The sequence below is a fragment of the Trichechus manatus genome, unplaced genomic scaffold (assembly GCF_000243295.1).
Source record: "Trichechus manatus latirostris isolate Lorelei unplaced genomic scaffold, TriManLat1.0 scaffold00009, whole genome shotgun sequence".
NCBI lineage: Eukaryota > Metazoa > Chordata > Mammalia > Sirenia > Trichechidae > Trichechus > Trichechus manatus.
The window spans coordinates 26,768,158-26,793,157 of record NW_004443945.1 but is presented as its reverse complement, the minus strand read 5'-3'; the positions used below and the strand labels follow the sequence as shown (position 1 = coordinate 26,793,157).

The window sequence follows — 25,000 nt, the reverse complement described above, 5'->3', positions numbered from 1 at the left end:
AACGACCAATCACTAGAAAAAGACATCATGTTTGGTAAAGCAGGAAACCCTGGTGGCATAGTGGTTACGAGCTATGGTTGCTAACCAAAAGGTCGGCAGTTCAAATCCACCAGGCGCTCCTTGGAAACTCTATGGGGCAGTTCTACTCTGTCCTATAGGGTCACTATGAGTCAGAATCGACTCGACAGCAATGATTTTGGTTTGGTTGGTTGGTAAAGCAGAGGAAAATCCTCAGTGAGATGGACTGACAGAACAGCCACAACACTGGACTCAAATATACCAATGATCATGAAGATGACACAGATCAGGCAATGTTTCATTTTATTGTACATAAGGTCGTCATGGGTCAGAGCTGACTCGGCGACAACAACAACAACATATTGAATAAAATCGTCCTTTCTCTTGTTAACTATTAGATATTTTGTTTGTTTTTATTGAAGAGGCAGAAGTTGGAGGAGGGAGGAAGCTTAAAGCTGGGTATTAAAAACCATTCCTAACCTCACAGACTTCAATTAGTACTCAGCTAGGCATGTACCTTGGCTTTGTCACTTGCTCCCAATTTCTTCATTGGCAGAAAAATGGATGAGGGTCTGTTCTTTCTACTTCATTAGGTTGTTGCAAAGATTAAATCAGAAGTATAAAAAAACCCTTAAAAACTAAAAAGCACAACCAATCTTCTGTTCATTCTAAACACCTGCAAAATGTAGACTATAACTCATATCTCAAATGACTAAATAACAATCAAACATCACCTTTATTCAAAGAGATTTCTAAACTCTTCTGTAAACTTAACTATGTTCACTTAAGATAACTATTGAAAACACTATTATAATTTTAGGACTACTTAGGTAATGAGCATAAAAACATATCTATATTCAGATAGTCTTCATCTATTAAGTCAAATCGCCCTTAAATGTTCTGACCCCCCAAAAAGAAACACTGTTGTGACCTAGCAATAATATGGTTTGAAAAACTTTCCAGATCAGTGAACTGGGCAATACCTTCAAAAATGGGATGACAAAAGGTCGCAGTGGGAAGTTAGTAGCTTCTTGCAGTTTGGAATGAAATTCTTCAATTGTCAAAGTAGAGTTCTGTGGAAGAAAATATGTACTATAAATATATTTGTCTCTTGTTAAATAAGTAAAAACACCGAAACCAATAAATTACTAATATACAACACAGTATAATAACAAGCAGACACACAACATAGGAAGCTATATTATCAATCTAAAATCTTTTGACTTTGTAGAAAAGATCATATAAGTCTATCGTATCACCCACCTCGAAAAACTGAAATGAAACACATTAAATATGGTACTTTGAGAATAACATGCATAGACATTAGCATAGTTTGCTGAGGAAGTTTCTGCAATTATGAAGAACCTTCTAATATGAACTTTATGGAAAACAAACATACTGGAATGTTTTTAAAGGCAAAATAGATGACTTAAAAGGGCCAGCAGCAAGTGTCAGAATCCCTCAATTCATCCCACATGTCATATCAGTGTCTCCTGGTAGAAATATTCTCCTCCTCCTCCCATCTTTCCATATTGTATGCTCTCGTTTTCTACCAAAGCATCTTTGCTCAGGGTGAATAGCTAAGTTGGTTAGCGTGTTGTGCTAATGAAACCAGAGTAACTGAGTCTTGTAAAGGGTGAAAAAAATTCCCCAATTATCAAAGATATTCCATTTATCCTAGAGGCAACGTGTACTACTAAACCCAAGAGACTCCACAAACTGATTCAAATTCACTCGTAACTCCACTTCACAAAACAAATAAGCCCACAAATAAGCCTAGGGTTTGTACCCTACAATGGGCAATGTGTATTGATACATTTACTTAATAGACAGCCAACCAACTGTTATAAAGATGTTGAATAACTTCACCTTATTTTGATTTATTTTCCTTAATTCCTAGGTAGACTCACAACTATAATTTTAGTCTTAACTTCTATTACTTAAATGTATTTAAGCATTTATATCATGGTTAGCAGAAATCCTGATGCCTGACAAAATTGGGATATTTGTGAGCTAACATCGGTAGAGTACTGCTGCACCCACCTTTTTTGCAAATTCTTTTATGATAAAATATCGAAGCACTGAGTTTTAAGTTTTTCATACCCAAAACTCAAATTATCTTCACCTGAAACTATGAATGAATACCAATTTCCTATCTGTAACAATAAAGGTTAGCGAGCCTTTTTTTTTTTTTGTCATTTTGTTTTAATGGTTCATTTTCTAAAGGACAGATTTTCATACAGTTTCCTTAACTCATTGTAAATAACAGCATAAAATGATCGGTTAGGATTTACCATCTGGATTCAGATCACAGTCACTACCAGTTTTGTAGCCTTGTATAATTTACTGAACCTCTGTGACTCTCAGTTTCCCCATGTGTAAAATGTGTGCAAAAATCACTACCTCAAAGGGTGGCTCCAAGAACTAAATAAAATGACATGCATAAAAGCTTGCAGCCAAGTTCTCAAAACAAATGTCCATTCTCTATTCATTCTATTTACTGGACAAATATTCATTGCCTGTCTATTATATGCAAACCACAATTAACCCCTTCCCTTGACTTTTCTCTGTAAGGTTTTTAGATCAACAAATAAGTATCCTAACAAAAATTATTTCAGTCAAAGATTTGCTACTTAGTATGTGGAAAAAATCTACTTAAAGCTGCCAAGTCTTCCTACGTTTTAATTTATGTAAATCACTGAGAACACATCAAAAATCCATAAAGTAGTTTTCACAAAACCATTATTTTTACTAATGACATATTAACCATTCATGAGATAAAATTATTACTTTGGATTTACTTTGTGGTTCTTTGATCTAACTTATTTACATGCTGAAAAACATATTCCTAAAACTCAAGAGTAAATAAGAAGGAAAAAGATAAGTGACTGATAAATGTATCAGAAGTAGGCTGACACACTTCAGTCCAAAATCACCTTCATGCACACCTAGAGGTATACAAGATGAAGCTGATGGCTTGTAGGAGATGTGAAAGTTTTTGTTCTTGGAGTGGGAAGGAGAGGGAGTTAATAGTTAAAAATTAAATTGTAAAATCTCTCAAATTTGAGATGTTGTGATTTGAAGCATGTGTATTGCACCAAAAAAAAAAAAAAAAAAAAAAAAAAACCATTGCTATCAAGTCCATTCAGACCCATAGTGATCCTATAGGATAGATTAGATAGGATAGATTAGAACTGCACCATAGGGTTTCCAAGGCTGCAATCTTTACAGAAGCAGACTGCCACATCTTTCTTCCATGGGAGTGGCTGATAGGTTCAAACCACCAATCTTTCAGTTAGTAGATGAGCGCTTTAACCACTGTGCCACCTGGGCTCCTATGTCTACTGTGCCAGTCTCTAAACCAGCTCTTTAATTTTGGTTCTTCTTTTGCAAAACACAACTGGTATGGCTTTGCCCATGATAGGGCCATGTATCAAAAACACATGATCTATTTCAAGAAGAAGGAAACTGCTATGTATCATCTGAATTTTAGCTCCACCATAAGCCTTGATGATAGAAGGACTGAATATATGACTCAGCTTCTCCATGACTCAGTATGAGGAAATACTAGAATACAAAATAATATAAAATTTTCCACATACATAGAAAATCACAATAAATGCAAAAGTGATTTAGGGCTCAACAAAAAATGCCATGCTCTAATTTCTAATGTGATAATGTACAGAATAGAGTATAATGTAGGAAATTAACGTGTCTGTTCTCTAATGACTTAATTCTACCAAAAACAAAAATAGGTATTTAAAAAAAAAAGTTATTAGACTTAAAAATAAAAATAATTAAGTGAAAAATTTATTACTTGCCAAAGGACTAATGGACCACAACTACCACGGCCTCCACCAGACTGAGTCCAGTACAACTAGATGGTGCCCAGCTACCACTAACTGTTCCGACCGGGATCACAACAGAAGGCCCCAAACAGAGCTGGAGAAAAATGTAGAACAAAATTCTAATTCACAAAAAAAGACCAGACTTATTGGCCTGACAGAGACTGGAGAAACCCCGAGAGTATGGCCCCCGGACACCCTTTTAGCTCGGTAATGAAGTCACTCCTGAGGTTCACCGTTCGGCCGAAGATTAGACAGCTCCCCAAAACAAAACAAGACTATTGGGGCACAACAGCCCAGGAACAAGGACTAGAAGGCAGGAGGGGATAGGAAAGCTGGAGATAGGGAACCCAAGGTCGAGAAGGGAGAGTGTTGACATGTTGTGGGGTTGTTAACCATTGTCATAAAACAATATGTGTACTAACTGTTTAATGAGAATCTATTTGTTCTGTAGATCTTCATCTAAAGTACAATAAAAAAAAAAAATACAAAAAAATTTATTACTTGTTATAAATTCTTGTTCATCTAGGTCAGAAGTAAAACTCCCCCAAAGCAACTAAGTTAAAATCAACACCAGTTAGATTAAGGGAATCGTTAACAACAAAATCTACCATTTTGTCATTGCTAATAGCCACTAGCGATGCCAAACCAAAAACCAAACCCATTGCCATAGAGTAGATTTTGATCATAGCTACCCTATAGGACAGAGTAGAACTGCCCCATAGGGTTTCCAATGAGTGGCTGGTGGATTCGAACTGTCAATCTTTTGGTCAGCAGCTGAGCTCTTAACCACTGCACTACCAGGGCTCCAACTAATCATGCCAGGAGAGTATAATTACTGAATTTAGTGCATATATATTTATGGCTAAGATAATAATAAATCTGTATAACCATATCTTTATTAGTCAAACAGTAAATGAAACCATGGTGGTGGTCAGTATACATAATCCAAAATTGAAAACACGTTTGCTATAGAATTAATCAGACTTGCAAGCAATCTCCGGATATAGAAACAAAGGAGGTAGTATGGTGGAATCCCTGTCACCTGGTTCAGCTATGAGAACAGGACCTGTTATTTCTGAATCTTCCCCAACTCTCCCACACACACTCCCCCTTGCTCCAGAAATCACCTGGTTCAGCTATGGGAACAGGACCTGTTATTTCTGAATCTTCCCCAACTCTCCCACACACACTCCCCCTTGCTCCAGAAAATTAGGTCAATTTTATTTGCTTACCACCAGTCCTAGTACAAGGGTGCGGACTCTCTCTCCTATCTCTGGTGAAATGTCATTGCCAAACTGCTGCAGGGTAGTAAGGAACCGTTTCAGCTTACTGAGTTGCCTGGCGCCACAGGCTGGGGGCAGCTGTTGATTAGCCAGAGAAGAGGAGGAAGAAGAGGAAGGCCCGTTGCTAAAGCCATTGGGCGGCGAGGGGGCGCCATTCAAGGCTGTAGGTGAATGGCTCGTGCCATTAGTTACTGTCAAAGGCACAAAATCAGAAAGAAGAAATAAACTTAAAAGAGAACATGCAAAAGGACATTATAATCACGTTTCCTTCCATTTAAATCTAGTGGATGTTTTTAAAATTTAAATGTTTAAATTTTTAGAATGTTGGGACTTCCTATAAAATGCTTTGATTTCACAGGCTGACCACAGGATCAGGTTCTCTATAATTAAATGGGTCCACTCCTCACACTGCATGATGGTGTTCTGCACAGAAGCTGATAATAAATGGAGTCGGCTGTAACACAGGGACAGCCCTGCCTCCCATGTGCACATATGCCAACCACCTGAAATGTTTCAAACATAGAACAAACAGCGTTTGGACGTCAGCCTTTTGTCACAGGCTTATATCAATATAACAGGACTATTCCTTTCTAAACTGCTCCCCTAGAGAAAGTGTACATTTGGTGGAGACTAAATTTATCACTAAACATTTTTAATAATGTTTTGTACACACAACTGACAGCTGTGTTTATAGAAATAGGACTTTCAAGTTTTAACCTTCTACCACCCAATTAGAAGGCTATTTTCTCCCCCACATATTTCCTAACCACTTCTTTAGGGAAAATGCTAATTGTATGTAAGAAGCCAAAATGGATACAGTATTTATCAAGGAGTTATTTCAATAAATTGAATAAGGACATCCCAATCCAACCAACAGCATGGATTCAGTAAATTTATTTCTGATAAAATACATTTGAACTCTAAGATGATAATCTACAAGAACTAGGCTAGAAAAAGTTGCACAATTCTCACTAAAAAAAAAAAAAAGTTAATTTTACCATGTCAAAATCAATTAATTTGATAAATCAATTTATCAAACACATCATTTTATAGTAAGTTTGATAAAACTGTTTCTAACAATAGTTTGAGATGCTTTAAGTACTCTATTATTCTTAAAAGTTTCATTTCAAGATAATAAAATAGTTCTCTTGTCCAAAATGGAATACCAAAGAAAGCAACCTGCCAAGAAATGATAGCTAACCAGGACCTCTCACAAACGATACATGCCTATCACTGTGGCTTTAGGGGATAACAAACTAAATTCAAGCTAACAGGGTTACAACTTGGCACTATCATAGTCACCTACTCCTTACACATTTGAAAAGGTCTTCTAAATGGCAGTGAGACATAGCGTAAACAGCCTGGGGTGTGTATTTTGTCAATCCCTTATAGTCCCATGGATCTACTTTTGCTTGTTAGTTACTTTTCACCCATAAGGATTTCATGGCACGTAGTCTGTAAATAGTATTATCTGCAACAGATAACATTTATTAGTTTCACAAATCCTTGATGACAATTTTAACCACAATTTTGAGATGGATTAAAACAAATTTATCTACTATCCCTACTGGAAAGGGAAGTTCCTATTCTGTCAGAATGTTCTCTCATTTCCTTAGAGGATCCAGAAAGCAATATACTTCACTGAGTGAGAACACAGAGCTTGGCAGTGTTGACAGTTCAGGAAAACAAGACGTTATTTATTTCAGAAAGTTTTCTGTATTTTTTTTTTTAATGTAATCTTTTTTAACTTAAGGCTGTTAGATTTTAAGATTATTTGTAACTGTTTGAAATACAGAAGAAAGTGCTGTTAGGAGATCAGAAGTAACCTGGAAATAAGTATACCATATTTCCATGCTCCAAGTCAAACTGAACAAACTAAAATAAAAAGTGCTACATTACATAGGTCAGATTAAAAGTTATAGAATGGTTAATGGTGATGGTTGAACAACATGATGAACATATTTAATGTCACTGAACTGTACATGTGAAGACTGCTGAAATGGCAAATGTTTTGTTACCCAGATACACATCACAATTAAGAAAATGTTATTAAGGGAAAAAAAAAATAATAGTAGTAACAATTGATGTTACAGACCAATTGCAGAACTCTTCATTTGCTAAAACCATTGCAGACTACAATTCTGAAGCAATGGGGAAAAGAAGGACAAACTCTGGCATTCATACAAATTATACCTAAGGTACGATACTTAGGAGCATATCTACTCACTGGCAAATAAATTAATGTTTTTTTTTCTTCATTTCTGCATAAATACATTGATGTTGACTCTTATACTTCTTTAATTCTTACTTGCAGAAATTTTGAAACCCAAACAGGAAACCCAGAAATGACTACTCACACGTTGTGGGTGTAAATGAACTGGTTCTTGGAGCTCCTTGAGTTGTTGGGGGCGGTGGCATCGTTGGAGGAGTCAGCCTAGATTGTGTCTTCACATCCACTGGTGAGTCTGGCATTGTGGAGTGCTTCTCAGTACGATCTGCGGGATGTCACCACAAACATGTTATTTCATTCCTTAAGCACCTCAGTTTTTTAAGTGGGATTTATCTTTTTCAAAACCAAGCAAACAGAAGAAATTCAGTATCTTCTATCAATAAAATATGCTTATCTACTGAAGTTTAAATCAGGATTTTATCATCTAAACCCCACTTAAGAAGGTGTAGCACAGATGGCAGGACCTCATTTGTAAGTGGGTTGTATTATACTCTATTGTTATTTCTGGCTTGGGCAGATGCTACCTTGGTAGTGTTACATGCAACAGCGTAACTTCACTCGAAGTTGAAGCCAACATTAGCAAGAAGTACAAAATAGATGAGGAAGTAGGATGGTACTGAACCCCCCTCATGACAGCTCAGAAATAACAAAAACCTGAAGCTGTGTTATGCAGGTGAGATACTGGTAGGAGCCAGCTCTCTGTGACTATTTTTCCTAACACCTGCTGCCCCTCTTCCATGCTTTGTTGTCAGGCCTATTTAGATGAAGCAGGTTAAGTCTCCCAGACACATCTCTCACTTCAATTTCTTCATCCTCTTTTAAAAATCACCTAGATACATAAATGCCGTATGTCACACAATGCAGTTATGCTATTATTAGAATGCATTATTTTAAGAGTCATCGTTTTAAAAACACGAGACCAATACTTCAATTAATAATCTCAGGCAGAGTAAGAATTGAGAACTAAAACAACTAAAGACCCTCCTCCTATTTTTCATGAAGTACAAGGCAGATGTGGGGAAATCTACTGATTACTTAATAATTAACATTTGTATTTTAGCACTGTTTTCTACTAAATACATTTTCCCCCTGAAGTTTTGAACTTTTCTTCCCTCAATCTAATCTACTTATCAAGGCAACAGATCTCCAGTAAAAATGAGAAGCTTTTTTGGTTGGTTCTTCTAGATCCAATTTTTTTCAAGCGCACGCGTGCAAATGCTCGCGCTCCCCTAAAATGTTTTGAACAGCTTCTCGTCGCCTTAGGCATGGATATTTCATGCTTGGACTACTTGAAAATTAAAATACCACAGATTGTTTATTAATAAAGAATTGGCATTTTAAAATATTACAATAACCATAGTGACAAATTCTCAGAATTACTTCCAAGTCTATTATTAAAAGGAAATGAAAAGTCCAAATCACTACTATCGCAATTGCATATCTACCTCACCTTTGTTCAACTCAATATCATAGGACTTGGGTTGCAATAAAATACATTTTAAAGTTGAAATAATGCTGATACTATAATCAAGGGAAGATGTAAAAATAATTAAAATAATCATTCTATAAGAAGAGTTCCCATGATAATCTAGTTAACAGTATTGGTGTCTCTCTTTATCTTTGATGTTAGTGAATAACAACGTCCCTATACGTGAATAACAGCGTTCTGAGTGAAACGATGGCAAAGACACATGTAAGGAGCATTTCTATCTTTATCTTATTGTTTAAAAACTTGTCTTCATATTGCTATGTCAGACCTTTAACAACCAATACCAGTAAGTCCCCTATCTAGATAATCACACAAGCTAGACAGGCTTAAAACCGCCTCTTCAATAGTTAAATTCATCACACATTCTACTCACCTCAACCAACCTCAGCAACAAGGCAATAAATAGCTTTCCGCTTATGTTGCAGCTGAGGGAAGAGGTACAGCAGCAAATACAAGTCTCCCTAAATAAAGGCAAATATTTCTGTCATGCCAAGGAAGGAGGGATGAAGGGAGGCTTGCCAAAGTCTGCTGGGAGATAACAGTGGGAACTGCTGGTCCATCTGGTTTTCATTCTGCTAACACTCACACTGAACTGTTGGAGAAGGCAGTCCAGATCCACAGATTTGAAGCACGTGGTTGCACAGAGAAAGGAAGAGCAGGAGGGGGAAGGGGATGGAGGAACAGAGAAAAAAATAAATAAAGCAATAGACGGGAAAAGAACGAAACAGGGAGAAAAGAGACTGAAGAGGGAGAAAGTTACCCTTAACAGCTTTGTTTACACCAGCAGCTAAAAGCCAAACCTGACAAATAATTGGGCACAGCCCCCCTAACTTGTTTACCTCTACATAGTTAATGAGCATACCCCAACTTTAAAACACGTTTTAAGCCCATTTTTCTTCATTATTTTGTAAATAGTTCACACTTAGAAAAAAAGGAAATGAACTATAAAGTTGACAAGTATTTCCTATTCAAATTTGTTTAAATGATCTTTAGATTTAGATCTTCTTCTACCCCAACTTTAGAAAAAATTTTGATATATTCATAACTTTGATTTGAAAAGGATTTGAATGCTTATCTTGATCCAGATTTGTAGCATGATTCCTATCCAGAAGAATTTTAAAACTAATAATAACAAAAAGGTGGACAAAGTATTTTTTTAAATTCTTTAAATGTCATCAATATTTTAGGAATAATAACTATTGATCCAATGCACAGCAAAATACTAGTACTTCTAACAGGAATACATACATTCTAATTGGAATATATGTATGTATGTATATCTTTAGGATTTTGACATTAGCCAAATTTCTGCGATGGTTAGCTTCACTCTGATCAAATGGGTGTTTCAACTCAGAGGTCCTACAAACTTAAGACAAAGTGGGACCATATGTAACTCATTCTGGTCTGTTCAGTGCAATCAATCCAGGATGGAGATAGATGGTGAAATAACAGGCCAGGCCTAATCCATATACACACAAAAACCCTCTGGAGCAGAGAGATTTAAGATAAATTCAGAAAATGTGTTTCAAGTATGCTGAGCCCTATTGCATTTGTTTTGAATTATTTAAAAAAAAAAAATTTTTTGAAATATATATTCTTGAAACTTTTACAGCAAACTGCAAAAGAGCTATGATTTAACCACAGAAGTATTTTACTCCGTTTCAAATTAGAAGATATGGTAAAACCAATATTAAGTTATAATACTTATGTAATTTTTTAAGTTTATGAAAATGATACTTTTCTTGTACATAATTTCTATTCTTGGTTGCTGTAGGGGAATGCTGTTATTTACCAGTGAGAGGCACAAAATGACAAATACAAACAACTCCGCCCCACAAAAAAAAAAAAATCTCTATCAGATCAGGTAGAGAAGGCAGGTTTAATCAAAAGGGCTGACTTTATGTCTACCTTAAATGATTCAGGCCACTTCTAAACAAGATAATCTTCCCTACGTAGTAACATTGCAACTCACATGGTAAATATCCAACACTTATGTATCAAGGATGGCCGATGCATGGAAGAAAATGTGGCATATATAAATAATTACTGATACCATTTCAATATCCAATGTAATGTCAGGGCCTTCTAGAAGTGGTATGTTTTCCATTTCCTCTTTTTTTTTTTTTAAGTAAAAAGAAAAAGTATGGCACAGCACTTATTTTACTTTTAGTTCATTCAAGTAGTTCCAGATGCATTTTTAAGGCATGAAGAACTGATAGGCATTCTATGTTTTCCTTGTTTAACATACCATTCTAGCACAATTAGTGTAAAAAGGCAAGAAGTTCAGTGTCAGTAAGTGGAACATCTTTTTCTATCAAAGTTCATCAGGCCAATTACAATAGAAGAAATATCTAGACCTCATAGATGTTATGCATTAAGAGGAACTTCCTGGGCAATTAGTAATTATCAGTACAGAGTTGGTCATATTTGAGTAGGGGTTAGTTAAGCTGGACGTATGAACCAAAAAGGTTTAAGTCAAAGTGACTATACCTGGAACCTAGCTATTAATGGAGAGTAGAAAAGGAGAAGGAATCTAGGGAGAAACAAAACTGCGTATAAAATCTGATTGTTATTTCACTGGAAAAGATGTCAAATAGAGTTCAGATAATAAAGTCATCTAGTGTCTCCAACGTCTGGATGTGAAATGTTAGAACAGGAGACTGTCGGCCAACTAGAACAGTGGTCATGGTTGCGTCGGCATTCTATCCAGTCTCTACAATGCTACCATCTCATTCTCCTTATAGGAAGTTCTGGTAATGTCCATTCCTGCTCAGAACCCTTCGACAATGCCTGGAGAATAAAAGTGAAACGCTAATATCTGAAGCAAGATGGAATAGAAGAGTAGAAGGATATTAGGCCTAATCGGTCAGCTTTCAAGTTAAGAGAGACTTGGTTTCAAATGTTGACTCTTCAACCATTAGTAGTGAGCCCTCAGGCAGGTTAGTAAAGCTGAGCCTCAGTTCTTCTTACTATAAAAAATGGGAATATGATCCTCTAAACCTCATAGGGATGTGGTGGAAGATTAAACGAGATAATGTTTGTAAAGCCCTAGCACAGTGCCTGACTCATTTTAGGCATCAATAAATGTGAGCTCCATTATCCTGTGCCTTCCTCTCTACGACTCATTCCCGACAACTTTCCCTCAAATCTACGCTCTATCCATATAGGCCACTGCAATATTCCCTGGTTTTTCCGCCTCTTGTTGGTTTCATCTGTTGTTTCCTTCATCTGGAATAACCTGTCCAGTCTTGTATGTTCTTCGCTGTCCAGTATAGACTCCACATTCTCTTACAGATGTCCCCAAATGCCCCATGCTTTTGACACATCACCTCTGCCTCTCTTTTAGCACTGTCACAGCCTGTCTGTATGATGGCTGTGCACATGTATTATATACCCCAACACCCAAACCAATGAAAATGGTAAGCAAGTTGCTGGCAAAATTTTTTAATTCCTCCTTAGGAAAATACTTAGTAAATATGCATAATCATGGTTGCTTATAAGGACGGTTACATTACTAGCTTTCACAAATACACTTCCTGTATTACAGCTTTTTCAAAGATATCAACTCTAATTGCATAGCAAAAGACATACTGTCAACAGAAGGAAAATATATATATATATATATATAGTAAGATACTGGAGGCTCAATATTTTTAATATTTTATTTTTGTTGTTGAAAATATACACAGCAAAACATATACCAATGTAACAATTTCTACATGTACAATTCAGTGACATTGATTACATTCTTCAAATTGTGCAACCATTCTCACCCTCTTTTTCTGAATTATTCCTCCACCATTAACATAAACTCACTGCCCTCTAAGTTTCCTTTCTAACCGTTGAGGTGCTCTTGTCATTTTGATCCCATGTACAGTGAAACCTGTGAGAGCCAGAACTCAATGGGATTGCCTTGTTTTTCTGGGTTTCACCAAGTTTTCTACCTTTGACTGGCTGTAATCTTACCACTTTTCTATTGGTCATTGTAGTGGAAAAAATCTGAGTTTCTTTGACAAGTTTCCACCTTACACAGGTTCCAGCTTTTGCAGGTTTTACTGTTACAGTGCTTTAAAAGAGCACAATGCTCAAGGCAGACATTCTTTGCTAATTAAGCTATTGTTTGGTTTCAATAAGACTTTAGGGGATATTTTTGGTTTACAGTTTAAAGATTATCTCAGGGCAACAGTTTTGGGGGTTCAGCCAACCTCAGTGGCTCCAGAAAGTTTCAATTCCATGAGAATTTGAATTTCTGTTCTGCATTTTTCCCCTATTGACCTAAGTTTAGTTCACCTAAAAGGCCACAAGTTACCTCATCTGTCCTATCATAGGTTTGTTATAAATATTGTTATTTCTAAAACACAAATCTGACTTTATTTATGCCCTGATTTAAAACCTTTGGGAGCACACAAAAGCAGGGCTCTCCCAGAAAGGAAGAAGGGGAGGAGGGCTGCTGAGCAGGAACTTAACAGTGTCTGTGACATAAGCTAAGTTAAAAAGTTTAGATTTTAGTCCGTGGACTATGGTGCGCTCCCAAAGGTTTTAAAACTGAATTAATATTCCCCTTCTAAAATCTCCTCCTCCAACTCTCCCTCCTGCAGAGAATGGCAGTAGCCAAAAACCATGGAACCACCGAGATTTCTCCCTTTCCAACTTCATTTCCAACTTGTAACAAAATCCAAACCCAAAATGTGTCTTCTCCATGCTCATTTGAATTGAAACCCTCATCATCCATCATCATCCATCATCTCTGACCTGGCCTATTCAACCACCCACTGATTAGACTCCCTGCTCTGTATTATTCATCTCTGATCTATTCTCCAAACCACAACCAAGAATTTTTCTACATATGACAAAAATGTGATCAGAGATCTTGCCCCTCTCCTCTTACTAAGCTTCAAAGACCTTTTATAGCCTAAGCATAAAGTCCATGTTCCATATAGGGCATAGAAAGACCTTTGTGACTCATACGGCTCCTGTAATTGCTCAAGATCCATCTTCACTTATCCCACCCAACCCCCTATTCCCACCTCTGAACTCCATACTAAACTACTGCAGTTCTCTAAATTCTCCAGGGTCTCTCAGGCTTTCATATATACTGTATCCTTTTCCTAGAATACTGTTCACCCGATACTTGCCTGGTTAAGTCCATCATTCCTTTAAAACTCCATTCAGGATGTCACTTCTGCTAGAAACCCTTTGCTGATAACCCTTTCTTCCCCAGCTGACATGTAGTGCCCCATGTCCTACATTACTGTCTAAGATACCTCTTACAGCACTGTTTACGCCATATTTAGAACCAAGGAGCCCTAGTGGCATAATGGTTAAAGTGCTTTGCTATTAGTAACTAAAAGGTCAGTGGTTCAAACTCACCAGCTGCTCCTTGGGAGAAAAGACCTGGCAATCTGTTCCCATAAAGATCACAGCCTAGGAAACCTCATGTGGCAGTTCTATTCTGTCACATGGGATCGTTATGAGTCGGAATCAACTCAGTGGCAAACAACAACAATTGTTTGCCAGTCTCTCCCACTAACTATAATTTACTTAAGGGCAGTGATGACATCTTACTTGTTTTATATTTCCAGCACTTAGCACAGTGCCTGACACACAGAAGATGCTCAATAAATTCAGTATTTTAAATGAATACATTTTACTACAACGTCATAAGTCATACCTATGGTGACAATTTAAAGACCCTAGAACTTTGAAGAGGTATGACAGTTTTAACTTAAGATGAAAGCATGTACATATCTTCCCCCCCCCCCAATTATGTTAACAGATGCAGTAAAAAAAAAAGAATTTCTGCATTCTGGAAAAATGAAACCACCAAAGATAAATCCAGAAAAGCACTAGTAAATTATTCAACTCACCAGCTTAAAAACACTTGTCAGTAATGACAACGTATTTCCTAAAGACCTTTTAGTATATAAAGTTAGAAAAAAGGCCTTGTAAAGCAATTTATACACATATAACCTACAGTCTCCAAAATCTCCTTTTTTAAATGATAGTATCAGCGTAATTATACACACAAATATTCAAAACAAAAAGAAAAGCATATCATGAACCAAAAACACACAGCTTTCTCTACAGTCCACAAGCTTTTCTGTTGCTTGTCTCTGGATGGTGGGATTACGGGTTATTTTTATTTTCCTTCTTATTATGTTTCTCTTTTATTTAAATGTTCTACCATGAGCATGTTTTATTCTTACAAGCAGAAAAAATATTACACAACAACAACAAATGTCTGTTAGGATAAGCTATCTAATATCAGGTATCAGGCACTCTGTCAAATACTCTTCATGCTTTATCCCATTTGCAATTTCACTATGAAGATGTACTACAAATTTCCCCATTTTACAAAAAAGGAATTGAGACTCAGAAAGGTTAAATAATTTGCCCATTGTTACAGCTAGAACTTACTCCAGGACTTCTCAGAGTCCATCAGCATCTAAAATTAATGTTATTTTTATCCACAATGTGGAAAACTGGAATACAAACCACATTCAGTAAATGTTAAATCTATAGCTAAGGACAGACTAGAACTGACCTTCCAATAAGTAGCCACTAGCCACATGTGGCTATCTAAATTTAAATTAATTAAAATTAAATAAAATTTAAAATTTAGTTACTCAGCTGCACTAGCTTAACATTGCAAGTGATCAACAGCCATGGCTACATGTGGCTGGTGGCTACCATACTGGAAAGTCCAATCATACGAAATGTCATTACAAAAGTTCTACTGGAACACAATACTATACTGAATCATAGCTTTGAAACTATGCTCTACGGCAGGAATTTATGGAGGTGACAAAGGATGAAGGGGAGCCCTTTTGGCATCATCCTAAACACCTACCATCCCATCCAGATCTTTCACTTGCTTTATATGTTAGGCTTCTGCAAATGATTTCTTATGATGGTTATGGGATAGGAAAAATCCAAGTCAGAAATATGAAGACTAAAGTAAGTGAGCTATGAGGTACTGTAAGCATAAGACATGCCCAGTACAGGCAATTAGTGACCACTAGGGTTATACAAGTGCTAATGAAAACAAGGCCAAGGGTTCAGTCCTAGAATGAGCAGGTCAGCAGCTGGTCTGGAATCAGAGATAACAGCTTGAAGGACATAAATTCAGGTTAAGAGGGAGGCCTGGCATAATAATGAGGTAAATCCATGACAAACTATCACTTCTAGAAAAATAATTTCAAAAAATGTTTGGGTCTCTCCCTGTAAGTAACAATAGGAATTCCCCTTCCCTTACTCTATAGCATTTATCCAGCTACCATTGTTTTAAAAACTTTATCTTGTTTATTGAATGTTTACCTAACTAGAATGTCAGCTTCATGAAGGCAGAGATTTTTGACTGTTTTGATAACTCCAGTTTCCACTTCATATAGAAGACTGTCCAAAATAGTAGACATTCAATAAAGATTTGTCAAATGAATGAAGAAAGCAAGAAAGAAAACAAAGTTCACTGTGGCTAAACTCTACCACACAGAACAAGTTCAGCCAAAATAGCCAAAGACATAATTAGTAACTCTTTGGTTACCTAGAGAGGGGCAAAAGATGAGCAAGGCAGACATAAGTGCTGAAAGCATATACTCATTTAAATGGAGACAGAAATGCTAAGAAGTAGAACCAGAAAATAGTCTAAACCAATTTGCTCATTTTCAGACAAAGATGACCTGTAGACCACCAAGAAAAGAGAAAGTACTATAAACATTAACAAATCCCCAAATAGCGGCTCTACCTAGAAAAATCAATTAATAATTTCATGAACTATGGAAAGAACTGATCATATGCATACTGGTGGCCTCCAGGTACTACTTGTATGTATAATCAGTTGCTGTGGAGTCAATCCCAACTTATGGTGAACCCATGTATGTCAGAGTAGAACTGTGCTCCATAGAGTTTTCAATAGCTGATTTTTCTAAAGTACATTGTCAGGCCTTTCTTCTGACATACGTCTGGGTGGATTTGAACTGCTAACCTTTCAGAGAGCAGCCAAGCACATTAATCCTTTGCACCACCCAGGGACTCCTATTTCCAAGGGACTTATATATATACATGTGTAAGTCCCCTGGAAATTCCATCCCTCCATAGCTATTTCACCTTTATACTGGGGACTCCCACTTCTGTTTCTAACAGCCACTTCCTAGAGGTGGCTTTTGGACACTACCAAGGGGAGAACCAGGGGTCTAGCATCTAGGTACCCTACCTCGACCAGTAGTTCCATTTTTATTTGTTTTACACTGGTATTCTGTTTAAGACATTTGAATAAAGGGGATCTCCTGGTTAAGAAAGAAAAGTTCAAAACCTCTGGCACAGACAACCAGCAAATAACCACTGAATGACTGTTATAAAAATACTAAGGAAAAACCAAATCACTCAAATACACATAAAAGCAACACCTACTTATATAAAGAGCAGGGGAAGGCACAGACATCACAAAACCCAAAACCAAACCTGATGCCATCAAATCAACTGACTCATAGTGACCCTGTAGGACAGAGAAGAACTGCCTCATAGGGTTTCCAAGGCTGTAATAATTATGGAAGCTAACTGTCACATCTTTCTCTCGCAGAGCAGCTGGTAGTAGGTTTGAACCGCCAACTTTTGGATACTAACCGAGCACTTAACCACTGCCCCAACAGACCTCCTTATAGGCATCACAAACCCAAAACCAAACCCATTGCTGTCAAGTGGATTCTGACTCATAGTAACCCTATAGGAAAGAAAAGAACTGCCCCATAGGGTTTCAAAGGAGTGGCTGGTGAATTTGAACTGTCGACGTTTTGGTTAGCAGCTGAGCTCTTCATCATGGCGCCACCATGGCTCCACAGGCATCACAAACCAAAAACCAAACCCAATTCCAACTCATAGCGACCCTACAGGCATCACAGGGGCCCATAAATTCAATATAAACAACATGTAGCACCCTCACCCTGATGCCAAATCACCACTATCCAATTCTGGAAAGTGAAAAAAATCATTTAATAGTGATCCAAACCTTTTACAATCTTAAGTACAGACAATTTTTACTTTAGCAATATATTTGTTTCTAGCCAATAATTAAAGAAGTTTTAGAGAAGATTCAGAAAGCCACTGCAGAAAAAGGGTAGCATATATATCTAGTGCGGCCAGTTAGAATTATCTAGAGAGTAGTTGGTAAATCCAGGAGGAAAAGTGTGAGAGTAGTTAGTAAATCACAGGTACACAGGGTGTGTTTCTGTGACTGAATCACAGACAAGCAAACGGTGGGAGCTTAAGTGAATATTTGAATTTAATTGCATATGCTCTTAAAAAAAAAAAAAAAAAGTACCGTTTAAACTTTACATGATAGGCAATGGGGAAGCACCAAGAGTCTTTAGGCAACTGAAAGGTATGCTCATTTGTGTATTATGGGTGTATCTGCAGCAGAGGATAAACAGGGTAAGAAAGAGGTCAGAAGTACTGGATAGCAATAGTCTAGGCAAGAAATGAATGAGCCTCCAGCATGGAAGTGGCTACACTAATGGACAGGAGAGGGATTCAGGAGACATTTTAAAAGTCTAAGTCAAATTCACAGAGTTTGCTAACAAATAAGATAAACTGAGTAAGCAGGAATCTGGAGGTAAACAGTGATGTCAAAAACTAAAACCAAAACACAGGGGTCAGTTCTCCAAATGCTCCAGGGTCTCTTTTCTTTTGTAAAAGGAGCAGGATACTTTCAACTTTAGTCCCTGTGAATTGGAGATATCCCTGTAACACTGTTGTTCGTATATGAAACTTTACAAACATTCTGAACATCTTCTCTCCCACGTGTACCACTACTGCATCACTCTATGTCCTAAATGTGTTTCTCCATTTCCATTGCTACCACCCTATGCAAGCCATCATCATCTTTCGCCTGGACTTTTTCAGGGACTACTGTCTTCTCCACAACTCCTCACGCCACACTGAAATAAACTTTTCAAAACACATTTTAAAAAAAGCATGCATTCATTCAACAAATTGAATTTTGAACAAATTGAGCCACCAGCAAAGTACCAAGCACTATTTTATACACTGAGGACACAGCAGTGGACAAAAAACAAAACAAAAATCACTATCCTCAAGAACTTTATGGTGTATTGATCTGATCAAGTTACTTTCCCATTTAAAGTGTCTCAGTAGTTTACATCACTCTGAGGATAAAGTCCAAAATTCTTTAAATGGCCTACAACCTAGATAGACTTACTCTCTGCTTACCTCTCTTATCTTACACTTCATTGGTTTAATCAGTTCTGAGCTTCATCTCACCTCAGGGCCTCTTACGGAACCTGGAAAACCCATCTCAGCTCAAATCCACTTACTCTAGGGAGGCTTCCTTGATCTTTCCCCAGCCCCTTGTGTTATATGCTCTATTGTACCATCTAATTTTTCTATATAGAGTTTACTGCAACCGTGATAAATAATTTTAAAGCCATTTGTTTACCCAGTGCCGCTCCCTGCCAGACAGTAAATTGCTCCATAAGGGCAGGGACTCTGTATCTGTCATGTCAACTCAGCCCAGAACTTAAATTGCCCAGTGCCTGTTGTTGTTAGTTACCATCTAGTTGGCCCCAACTCATGGAGAACCCATGTACAATAGAAAGAAATGCTGCCCAGTCACTATATTGGACACTATTTTGTTACGATCAATAGGGTTTTCATTGGCTAATTTTCAGAAGTAGATTGCCAGCCCTTTCTTCTAAGTCTTAGTCTGAAAGCTCCACTGAAACCTGTCCACAACGAGTGACCCCGCAGTATTTGAAATACTGGAGACAAAGATTCTGGCATCATAGCAACATGCAAGTCACAACAATACTGACAGACAAACTAACAAATGGATGGTAGCTCAATATCTGGTATGAGTAACTGGTGGATAAATTAAAAAAAAAATACACTTAAAAATACATATTTTGAGGTCAGGTACAGGCTAGAAATACAGATCTGGAGGCATTAAGTAGAGCAAACCAATTGGACTCCTTATCCCCCTAAGAAGGCATTTTAAAAGTGTCTTTAATGATAGAAATAAAGAAATAAATGGTACGAATAATGAAAACACTCTTATATTTATACTTCATTCCCACTCCAATGGGGCTTCCACCAACGTCATTCCACCCAAGCTGCCCCAACAAAGGTACAAACTCTTTCGTGGTATTTCTAAAAGACGTTGCTCAGCCTGTATCTTACTTGACCTCTCACCACCATTTGATTTGTTTGGCCACTTATTATCCTCTTCTCCTATGACAGCATTCTTCTAGTTATCACTAGGCACTTCAGGAATTCTCTTACCCTGGCCTCTTCCTCTCCTCTATGACCTTACCTCATCTTCTGAACTGGCTGCATTCCCCTCTGGTCTCTGGTGTAGGCCTTCTCTTCTCATGTTAATACCTCTGAGGAATGACTCTCTCCTGACTAATACATCTAACGACTTGCTTGACAACTCTACCTGGATAACCCATGGGATATCCCAGTATCCCACTGATATTCAGAATCAAACCCACTATCTTCCTTTGGAAATCTGTGCCTCCTCCCACATTCTAATCTCTAGGGATAATATCACTTTCCATCTAGTGGACCACGCCCAAAATACCACAATCATCCTAGACTCCTCTCTCTCTCTCTTTTGCCTTCCTTCCATACCCTAATATCCTAACAATTCCACTTCTAAATGCCTTTAGGATCCACCCTCAATTCACCTCTGGCTTGAGATACAGAGCCTACAGATCCTCTCAACTGTTTACCTTCATTTCCTCTCTGCATGCAAAAGTAGAGCAAAACAATTGGGACTCCTTATCCCCCTAAGAAGGCATTTTAAAGTGTCTTTAATGATAGAAATAAAGAAATAAATGATACAAATAATGAAAACACTCTTATACTTCATTCCCACTCCAATGGGGCTTCCACCAACACTATTCCACCCAAGCCACCATTCTCCTCCTCACTCCTGCCAGAGCAATATTTTATATTTTATATTCTATTGAGAATATAATCAATTTCAAATCCTTCTACAATCATAAAAGCTGGCCAGGATAAAGGATGAGGATCCCTATCTTTTCAACTCTATCTCCAGTGTCTAAATATAAAGATCTTGCAAATAGTACTTCCTTACTAACAACCTGTGTTATACAGTTGACACAACCTTGCTTGCTCAAAGTGAAGAGGACTTGAAGCACTTACTGATGAAGATCAAAGACCACAGCCTTCAGTATGGATTACACCTCAGCATAAAGAAAACAAAAATCCTCACAGTTGGACCAATAAGCAGCATCATGATAAACGGAGAAAAGACTGAGGTTGTCAAGGATTTCATTTTACTTGGATCCACAATCAACACCCATGGAAGCAGCAGTCAAGAAATGAAAAGACGCATTGCATTGGGCAAATCTGCTGTAAAAGACCTCTTAAAAATGTTGAAAAGCAAAGACGTCACCTTGAGGACTAAGGTGTGCCTGACCCAAGCCATAGTGTTTTCAATCGCCTTGTATGCATGAGAAGGCTGGACAACTAATAAGCAAGACTGAAGAAGAACTGATGTCTTTGAATTGTGATGCTGGCAAAGAATACTGACTATACCATGGACTGCCAAAAGAACGAACAAATCTTTCTTGGAAGAAGTACAACCAGAATGCTCCTGAGAAGCAAGGATGGTGAGACTACGTCTCACATACTTTGGACATGTTATCAGGAGGGATCAGTTCCTGGAGAAGGTAAAGTAGAGGGTCAGCAAAAAAGAGGAAGACCTTCAACGAGACCGATTGACACAGTGGCTAAAACAATGGGCTCAAGCAAAGCAATGATTGTGAGGATGGCGCAGGACCAGGCAGTATTTTGTTCTGTTGTGTATAGGTTCCCTATGAGTTGGAACTGACTTGATGGCATCTAACAACAACTAACCACCTAAAATAAATTTAACATTATCAAGATGTTCATTCTACTCCCATTGAATATATATACTCTTATCATTAGAGTTAATGCAATCCCCACCAAAATACCAACAGAATTTTTTCCAGAAATTTACAAATGTTTTAAAAGTTAATTTGAAACAAAAATGAAAATATCCAGGAAAACTCTGAAAATGAAGTGTAATGAAGAGATTTAGCCTAACATATTTAAATGTGTCACAAAACTATGATAATTTGAACAATGTGCTATTAGTACAAACTGTTGTTGTTAGTTGCTGTCAAGTTGATTCTGACTCATGGCAACCCCATGTGTCCAAAGCAGAACTGCTGACATAGGGTCTTCAAGGATGTGACCTTTTGGAAGCAGATGGTTGGCTGTCTTTTGAGGTGTGGGTTTGTGCCACCCAGGGACAGACAGCCAATACCGCAGCATTAACAATTAAGAATAAAAATCAGAAAAACTACACAGCTCAGAAACAGATACACATTTACCTAAGAATTTAGTATGTGATAAAGGTGACTTCTTATATTAGATAGAAATAAAATAAAGCAATTCAAGAAACTTTCCTAAGAACTATTAGATAAACATTTGGAAAAAATAAATCTCATAACATATATCCAAAATAATTTATTCCCATGTGAATAAAAACTTTAACATAAAAACGAAAAATATTAGATATATAAGTACATATTTACTTAATCTTAGTATGAGGAAAGAGAATCTAAACATGATAAGAAAGGCAGAAACAATTAAAAAATTTATTAATAAAATTGAATACCACGTGATAAACTGGCAAAAAATGTTTTTATGTGGTAACAATGGATTCATACATAAAGAGCTCTATCAAATCAATAATGAAAAGCTGAGCAATCCAATAGAAAAAAAAAATCAGAAAAGAGTAGGAATAAGAAATGCATAAAAGAAATATAAACTATAATCCAATGGGAAAGTTCAACCTCACTAGTATTATTTTTTGAATTAAGACAAAATACGATTTTTCATCTAACAGACTGATAATTTTTTTCAATGATAATATAGTATTAGTTACAGTTTATTTGATAGACTTTGTAAAAATTATACAAATTTTCTCGTAGGACAGTTGTTACAAAATATTCATCAATTGCCCCTAAATTATACACATTTTTAACACATACATGAATTCTATTTTTTAGAAATTAATTTAAATAAATAATGCCAAGTGTATAAGGATATTTAAAATGAGGAAAAATTGGAAACAACCTAACTGTCCAACAATGGGGGTTTGGCAATTGAAATTCTGGCAGAGCCATACAACGGAAAATAATGACATGCGTATACTTACAGGGAAAGACCTTTAAAACATACTAAGTGGATTAAAAAAATAATAAGGTTACAAAGCTACATGTCTTATAAGACTCTGTTTAAAAATAAACAAACCTATATTAAGACAGTCATAGATAGAGGAATGTTTATGTGTGTTTGTGTATAAATAACAGTCTGGAAGGATATGTATACAAAGAATCTATATCAGACTACTAAGAGTGGCTATCTCTTAAGTCCTTAAAAGCAAGGATGGCAAGACTTCATCTCACCTACTTCGGACATGTTACCAGGGGGACCAGTCCCTGGAGAAGGACATTCATTTCCTTATTCAGTAAACACGGATGCTAGCCATTATTAGATGATTGGGATAGAGAGGTAAATAAGGCACTTTCTCTACCTGTATGGTGTGTTTAAGTGTTTTCATGGGCAACCATCCCTGCAGACAACCCTGTCTCCTGGACTCCCACCCCTTGGTAGTCTTGAATCCCATTGTTAAGTCCTTCAATCTGAATAAAGAAATGAATGCTATTTTAGTAATAAGGAAGTCCACACACAATAGCAGACAGAAAAGAAAAGGCCCAGGGGTTACATGGAAAAAAAAAAATTTACAAACACACAGAGCACTGTGATAATAAAATCCCCAAGTAAATTATCACATTCTCTATAAAACATTCAAGGAACATCACACTGTGTAACAGAAAGCACATAAAGCAGTTTCACTAAAAAGTTAAGTTCTCTAGAAGGGTTTCCAAAGGCAAATTTGGACTGCCTGTGAATTAATTAGCACATTCCTCACACAGAATCATACTTACCCACCAATTGAGAACTGACAGCATGTATTTAAATGGAGACTTCTCTTTGGCTTAACATGGTCAATATATTAAGAGATCAAGTCCATAAAGTCTCTAAAGTTGTTTGAATTTCACATCCAGATTTCCTAACTGAGATTCTGTCTTGGTTAATAGTTCACATGATACAACTTTTCATGGAGGCCCGCAACCTTATTTAAATTAATAAAGTAATTCAAAGAAGGTGCCCTAGTTAATTAATTGCTAGTAAATACTCTCTATGGACAGACACTCAAGTTGAATGTTTACCAAAGAAATAACTGCATATGAACATTTAAATGATCGAATAAGCAAGTCTATTTTCACTTCTTTTATTTTAAGACACATTAAAAGCAGGCATACTCATGGTAGTCAAAATAGCCTGGTACTGGTACAACAACAGACACACAGACCAATGGAACAGAATTGAGAATCCAGACATAAATTCATCCACATATGAGCAGCTGATATTTGACAAAGGCCCAAAGTCTGTTAATTGGGGAAAGACAGTCTCTTTAACAAATGGTGCTGGCATAACTGGATATCCATCTGCAAAAAACTGAAACAAGACCCATACCTCACACCATGCACAAAAACTAACTCAATGGATCAAAGACTTAAATATAAAATCGAAAACGATGAAGCTCATGGAAGAAAAAATAGGGACAACACTAGAAGCCCTAATACATGGCATAAACACAAGATAAATCATAAGTTAACAATGCACAAGCACCAGAAGAGAGACTAGATAACTGGGAGCTCCTAAAAATCAAACACTTATGCTCATCAAAAGACTTCACCAAGAGAGTCAAAAGACAACCTACAAACTGGGAAAAAATTTTTGGCTATGACAAATCTGATCAGTGTCTAATCTCTAAAATCTACAAGATACTGCAAAACCTCAACAATAAAAAGACAAATAACCCAGTTTAAAAATGGGCAAAGGATATGAGCAGGCACTTTGCCAAAGAAGATATTCAAGTGGCTAACAGACATATGAAGAAATGCTCATGATCATCAGCCATTAGAGAAATGCAGATCAAAACTACAATGAGATATCATCTCACCCCAACAAGGCTAGCATTAATCCAAAAACC

General features: G+C 36.9%; 1 protein-coding gene across 1 annotated transcript in view; it reads right to left on the bottom strand.

The window, feature by feature from the left end:
• The window catches only part of RUNX1T1 (RUNX1 partner transcriptional co-repressor 1), a 153,679-nt gene that overhangs the window by 59,717 nt on the left and 68,962 nt on the right, over window positions 1–25,000 (bottom strand). The window contains 3 exon segments of the mRNA XM_023726085.1: window positions 1,002–1,091; window positions 5,099–5,340; window positions 7,507–7,644. Of these exon segments, the coding sequence (XP_023581853.1) occupies window positions 1,002–1,091; window positions 5,099–5,340; window positions 7,507–7,644 (470 nt within the window).